The 7,006-nt window shown below is 44.7% G+C and overlaps 1 protein-coding gene across 3 annotated transcripts in view; it reads left to right on the top strand.

Moving 5' to 3' along the window:
- The window catches only part of Tmtc1 (transmembrane and tetratricopeptide repeat containing 1), a 212,341-nt gene that overhangs the window by 199,692 nt on the left and 5,643 nt on the right, over positions 1-7,006 (top strand). For all 3 annotated transcript variants that reach the window (NM_001347518.1, NM_198967.5, XM_006507072.4), the window contains 2 exons: positions 273-395; positions 1,814-1,891. In NM_001347518.1, the coding sequence (NP_001334447.1) occupies positions 273-395; positions 1,814-1,891 (201 nt within the window). The remainder of the gene's footprint in view (positions 1-272; positions 396-1,813; positions 1,892-7,006) is intronic.

The following is a 7,006-nucleotide window of genomic DNA, read 5'->3' as shown; positions in this document are numbered from 1 at the left end:
GCAAAGGCAGGGCAGGCACAGCAGCCAGGAGCTCTAGGACATGTGGTCAGGGCAAAGGCCACTACAGCAGTGCAGCCGATCAGTGTTTGCTCTTGGTCATCTGTGAATGGGGAACCTGAAGTATAAGAAAATGATTTTCTAGAGCTTTTAATTGGTTTTGTTTGTCAGGTGTCACACTGTCTGAGAGACATGAACCAAGGTGTAGATGCCACTCCTTAAGTTTGGGTTCCTTCACCTGGCCCTCTCCATTCCTTCCTTTCCTACTGCTGCAGGCACTCGAGGCCATAGAGAAGGCTCTTCAACTGAAGCCCAAGGACCCAAAAGTCATATCTGAACTATTCTTTACAAAAGGAAACCAGCTAAGAGAACAGAACCTTCTGGACAAAGCTTTTGAGGTAAAACACACAAAACTGTCATTCAGTTTACAGGTTTAAGTGGATACTGCAGTCAACAAGGAAGCTCACACAGCCTCAGTCCCTGATGGTCACAGAAGGAGCTTCTGATAGTCATCACTCTTGCATCTCATTTAAGCCCCTGATGTTTGATGACTCTTTTACACAGTACCTTTGCATTTTCTTTTGAGTTGTCCTGGATAGAAAGCATTCAAAGCATTCCATATTCTAGGATTCTAAAGAGCCAGTCTTCTCTGTTTTCTCTGGAAGAACCTATGATCACAGCTAGACTAGAGCCCAAGTAGCTTTTTATGTGTATGTGACACACCCCAGCACCTCTGGATTTCCTCTTCTACCTCAAGAAGCCCCTTCAGACCATCCATTCTTGCAGTGACTTTTCTTCTGAAGCTTAATAAATACCACATCAGGTACTTATCAGGGATGGCAAGATGGTTCAGTGGGTAAAGGCACTTGCCTCCAAGCCTGACCACCTGGGAACCACAATGGTGGAAGAAGAGTATTGACTCCTGCAAGTTGGCCTCCCTTCCACATGCTTAGAGTGGCATGCATGTACCCCCAACACACACACACACACACACACACACACACACACACACACACACACACAAACACACACACATACACACACACACACACACAGGGGGGGTGGCTGTTGTTTAAAAACATTACTATGTCTGCAGGATGTAGTGAGATATCTGGAGACAGAGGCAATAGGGTTACAAGTTCAAGGCTAATCAAAAACAAACAAACAAAAACAAAACAAATTTAAACACTTCAGCATTAAGGTGCAGATTTGCCCCAGAGCAGAAAATTATAACAGTGTGCCACCACATTTCAGCTCTGAACAGCTTTGAAAAGACAGAAGAAAAAGATAGATATCCGCATCCCCACAAAGTAGTGTGAGCATGCTGCCTTAGGAGCCTAGCCGCAAGCAGGAGGCTGCAGGGTGCTGGTCCGCCCCACCATGGAGCCACTCAGGAGAACACCTCAGGGTCTTTGATTTTTGAGTGCTGGGGATCAAGCCTGGGGCCTCTGCTCTGTACTGAACTACACTCCTTGGATTCTGTAATCCCATCAGAAATGTTCCTCATCAGCTCATTTATAGTGAGGAAGGCCACACACACAGTTTTCCTGGAGAACCAGAGAAACAAGCTGTTTCAGAAATCCCAAGTCCACCAAGGGCAAGCCAGACAGATGTGTGTTGTCACAGTAGTCCCTGGGTCCCCTCGTGCAGGAACCCCACTTCCAAACCATGAGCTCTGAAAAAATAACAGACTGGATTTGCCACCTGCCAGTGGCTGTCACCTCTCAGGCTCTCCATGCGCACAGGGGTCTGCGCAGCTCTGCAGCACTGAGGACGCGTCTCCAGCCCTAACGTGAAGCTTTCCTTCCTTGCTCAGAGCTATGAAGCTGCTGTGACCCTGGATCCTGACCAGGCACAGGCATGGATGAACATGGGTGGCATCCGGCACATCCAGGTAGGTGTTGCACTCACTGTTCTCATCCACCCTAGTTCATTTTCTCTTTGAAAGGATTAGAATACTTCAAACAGGCATTTTGAAAATAAAATTCACAAGAGCTGTATTAAACAGCGGACATCATGGACCCCTTCTTTTTTTTTTTTTTTTTTTTTTTCTCTTTCTTTCTTTCTTTTATTTATTTATTTTTTATTATTTTTTTTAAATTGGGTATTTATTTCAATTACATTTCCAATGCTATCCCAAAAGTCCCCCACATGCTCCCCCACCCACTCCCCTACCCACCCACTCCCACTTCTTGGCCCTGGTGTTCCCCTGTACTGAGGCATATATAAGTTTGCACGACCAATGGGCCTATCTTTCCACTGATGGCCGACTAGGCCATCTTCTGATTCATATGCAGCTAGAGACATGAGCTCCAGGGGGGGTATTGGTTAGCTCATATTGTTTTTCCCATGGACCCCTTCTAAATGTTTCTAAATCGTGAGGAGAATCACATGTGCTGGGAAAAAGAGCCATCAGACAGCGGTTGAAGTCTGTGTGTACTGACCCTATGAAGCCTGCTGACTCGACTCCCCAGCAATACCAGACTGTTAATTTAAATACTGCTGTACTATTTCCTGTTTTCATTTTCATTTTTATTTTTATTATGTGTATGTGAATATGGGTTTGTATATTTGAGTGCAATGCCATCAGAGGCCAGAAGAGGGCGTTCATGGGTCCCCTAGAGCTGCAATTACAGGCACTTGTGAGATGCCCAACATGGGTGCTAAGAGCTGAATGTGGGTCTTCTGTAAGAGCAGTATGCACTCTTCACTACCAAGCCATTTCTACTGCCCCTTTATTTTGTGTGTGAAAACATTTTTTATTCCCTAACTGTTTAGTAGAAAGCACATTTGTCTGCTATGGTCCACACTCCCTGAAGCTAACTTTGGGTGAGTCTTACTGCCAAGAATGATTGAAAGTGACCCTGAGTGGGATTGTTGTTTATAGCCAATAAAGTCAAAGATGTGTCATGATTCATTCATGTCTGTACTCACTCATCTTACCGGCATCTCCACCGAGCATCCATCCTGCGTGCCAGGTGTACATCGAGACACTGGGCATGTAACAGTGATCAGACAAGCCAGAAATTGCTGTCCACTGGAGTTTGTGTTCTAGTTTGGGGTGACAGGCAATAAATACACACATGCATATATGTGTGTGTGTGTGTGTGTGTGTGCCTAGAATACATCAGATGGTAAGAAGCATCTGACAAAAATAGGAAGAGAAGAGAGGATGTTGGCAGGGCTCAGAAGAAGGCTCCTCTAGACTGCAGAGCGCGGAAGGGATTGAGTCATGTGGACAGATAAAGAGCACACGCAGAGGCCTGAGGCTGAGGTGCTTGGTGTGCTTGGGAAATAGTAAGCAGGAGCATGGCTGGTCAGAGAAGAGAAGGTAGACGCGGAGGCCCAAAAGAGTGAGGCCTACCAGAGCTTCCCAGGAACTTGGGCTTCATGCCAGGTAAGCTGGGTCTCTTTGCACAGAGATGCCAAGGTCTGACTTGTTGAACTAACTTCTCTACAGGCTTCTCTCAGACTCTGCAGGGGTGCAGACAGTGTGGTGATGCCCTTTTGTTTCCCTCTCTCCCCATTCCCTTCCCCACTCTCTCCACATGGTCATGGCTAGCTTCTACTTCTCTCTGCCTTTCTCTGCCTCCACTACCCTCTTAACTCCCGTCTGATGCCCTGAATAAACTCTATTCTATACTATACCGTTGTGTGGCTGGTCCCTCAGGAGGAAGGGATGCCTTGACATGACTGAGGCACCCCCTTCCCCATACCTCACCACACCCCTATAGAACATACTCTTATACTTCTTTATCTTTTTATGAACACATCATTTGATGCTGTGGAGGATGTTCAGGAGGCCTGCCAGTGTTTTCCTTCCACAGGCACTGAGCACTCTAAGGCAGCAAAGGGACAGGGACTCCTGGCTGTGCGGATAAGACAACAGACCTCAGTGTGGGGATCGATCGTAAGCACACTGCTGCTCAGTCACAGACCTATGCTCTGCTCTGCAGTACTGTGAGATGTTCAACAACACCCAGCTGTGAAACTTTCTTTAGAATAGTGCAATTGTTTAAATATGTAAGTTATATATTTAGTAGTTGTTTTTAAAAAGGATGTACAATTTTCTCAGATGGAATATACCAAAAATCAAAGTTCTGTTGTTAATTTATCTATTGAGTGTGTTATTTTCTAGTGTAATTGGCCTCTATTTAAACTAATCAGCCTTTGTCACTGCAGACGTCATGGATTAACCTGGGCAGTAGGAAACTCTCACACTCATAGCTTAACAATTCTGTGAGTGAAATTGAACAATGTGTAGTGGGCACATAGCTTGGCAGTGTCACTCTGAGGCCACCATAGTCCAGGATATTATCACTAGGCATGCAGGAACAAGCCTGGTCTTGCTGTGTCTTTTGCAAGGAGTGTTCATCAGTGCTGCTCACCTTGGCCCTGGCCTCTGCCCTGTGACTGGAGAGAGTGAACCTCTAGGAGTTATGGAGGTGAAGAAATAAGGCCTTACATGGAGGTGGTACAGATGGGGGGACGACCATGAGAGTTGCAACTGCCCTAGGAAGGAAGGACACTCATCAGTCTAAGTCAGTGCTTGTGACCCGAAGTGCCTCAGATGTGGACGGTCAAGGCTAAATGGAACATTCTCTCCAGCTTTCATGCCGATGCTGCTGGTAGTTGTATAGCATATTTTTAGTGTGTCTATAGTTTGACAGGTAGGCCACTCCATGAGGTCAGTTACAGAATCTTCCATTTATGGTATTTTGTCTGCTCAGAAAGTGCCAGACTTTGAACATTTTGTACTTTTTGGGTTAGGGATATTTGCTCTCTAGTATGTTCCATGAACTTTTACATAAAATGAAGTAGGTGGGCTTAAACTACAACCTCTAAGAGGATTCCATCATACAAACCATATTTCAAAATACTGTTTTACCATGGCCTCGTGATGACCATCTGTGCTTTGTAGAATGTTACTGTACAGTAGAAGACTATGTGACACTGAGCTTGCTCTGTGTCTTATTGTCCAAGGGGTAGCAGCTGACAACAGCAACTGGGCGCAGGAAATGTGTCTAGTATGCCTGATGGGTCTTAGTCTTGGTTAATTAAAAGTCAGTTCTAGAAATCAAATCATTCCGATTCCTACACACCATAGAATTGGAGTCATTGGCTTAGGGGATATAATTGAAAAAGGAAACAAACAGGGTTTACAGTTTAATCAAGAAAAGAACAATTTGAGGGAGAGAAGGCGAATTAGATTTTGTCCGAAAGAGCAAAGAAACCCAGCAATCTGAGACAATACCAAGGTTAAGGGTGAGACCCAAATTCAGGGTAGGCTCTACGAACTTGTGGCCCACTACATGGGGTATTTTGAGAGCTCTTGGATTCAAAAGCATTCAAGGTACCCACATATACACTAAGCTTAACAGAAATAAAAAACTTGGAAGGATGCTGGAGTTAGCGAACCAACAGTGCTGCAGAACTGGGCTCCTGTTCCAAGGCAGTTTGGCCTTTCAGCATCAATTGTCAGATGTGTCTGTCTGCACAAGCCATGGCTGGTACTCAGTGTACAAAGTTTTCCTCATCATTTCCACTTTTCACTTTCAGCAGCTGCACACATAAACACCATGACAACCAGAAAGTGAGTCACAGAAACTGAACAGTCTACCCAATGATGGGATGATTACAGCATCCTGTGGGCATCTCACTGTGGTATCAGGCAGCACCTAAGCTCTTTCCACATTATCACATGTGGGAAGATACAGCTTGGTAAACATTAGCTGCTAGCTTAGAGAGATGTTGTTTTATATTGTGATGGAAATTTAGAATATCTCTAGTGTCTAACCACATCATAGCCACAGCTAAGGATGATATAAAATCAATTCATAGTTTTAGGATGGGAAGAAATTGGGCAGCTTCCTAGGGGAAGTATAAACATATATGCTCCAGATAGAGCAAACCACAGAAAGGGTCCTATCTAAGATGAAGCAATGAATTTCTAGTGGCGTTTCTTACAGGACTGTGTGTGACTCAAGAGTACCTGCATCTCTGAAAGTCTCTCTCAGTTGTGTCTCTAGAGCCTCCTACCTGATTTTCAGGAATCCCCTTCCACAATTTTCTGCAACTGTCTGCTGCTTATGTAACCTCAGAAAGGGGCTTCATGAGTCTTACAAGTCTCATGAGCTTCCTGAGCCTGTAAGCAGAGAAAATGGATAACAGAAGCTGGAGTCTTGGACTCTGCGGGATACAGATCTGCAAGGCTGCACCAGATAAGGAAGATGATACAGTAGGCAGTAAAAGGGGGAATAGGAAAAGCTACTAGATCTGCCCAATTGTCAGTGGCCATTTAGACCCAGGCACACTGGTCTTCACAGTATTAAACAGGTGAGTTTTGACAGTGTGTGTTCAGCAGGTCACAGGTCACGTTCTTTCTGCACTTTTGCAGTGGCTGGCTGGTGCTTTTCACCAGTACTATGACTAGGAGATAAATCTAAGGCTATCTTTAATTTTTTAAAGATGTATTTATTTTGTGTGTATGAGTGTGTTGCCTGCATGTATGTGCACAAAGGTCAGAAGAGAGTGTTGGATCCATTGAACTGGAGTCACAGGTGGTTGTGAGCCATCATGTAGGTGATGTGGGTGGTACCATCCCCCAGGGTTCTCTACAAAAACAAGTGTTCCTAACCACTGAGCCATCTGTCCAGCTCCAAGTCCATCTCTTTAATCGAGTCTTTTCTTTGTGTAAAGCTTTCATTAAGGCAAAGGCTGCTTTTGTGTTTCAAGGTGAAGGTTAGAACAAACTAAAAAAATAAAATAGGCTATCTGTTTAATTATTGTTCTCCCTTCCTCCCCATGCCCTACTCCAAGCCTATTTGCTTAGAGAGAATAGCAGATCAGTGTTAATCTGCTGAGAACACTATAAAATGACAGTCTCCTTCTCCATACTGAGAAAGCTGAAATCTGTGTTTCTGCCATTGAACCTTATGCTGTAACTATCAGCCTTCACATTCCCCAGCTGGCTGGTTCTTAAAACAAATGGATTTCCCCAAAGCACCAG

The sequence above is a fragment of the Mus musculus genome, chromosome 6, assembly GCF_000001635.26.
Source record: "Mus musculus strain C57BL/6J chromosome 6, GRCm38.p6 C57BL/6J".
Lineage (NCBI taxonomy): Eukaryota > Metazoa > Chordata > Mammalia > Rodentia > Muridae > Mus > Mus musculus.
Note: the sequence above shows the minus strand (reverse complement) of the source record. Positions and strands in the feature narration are given on the sequence as shown.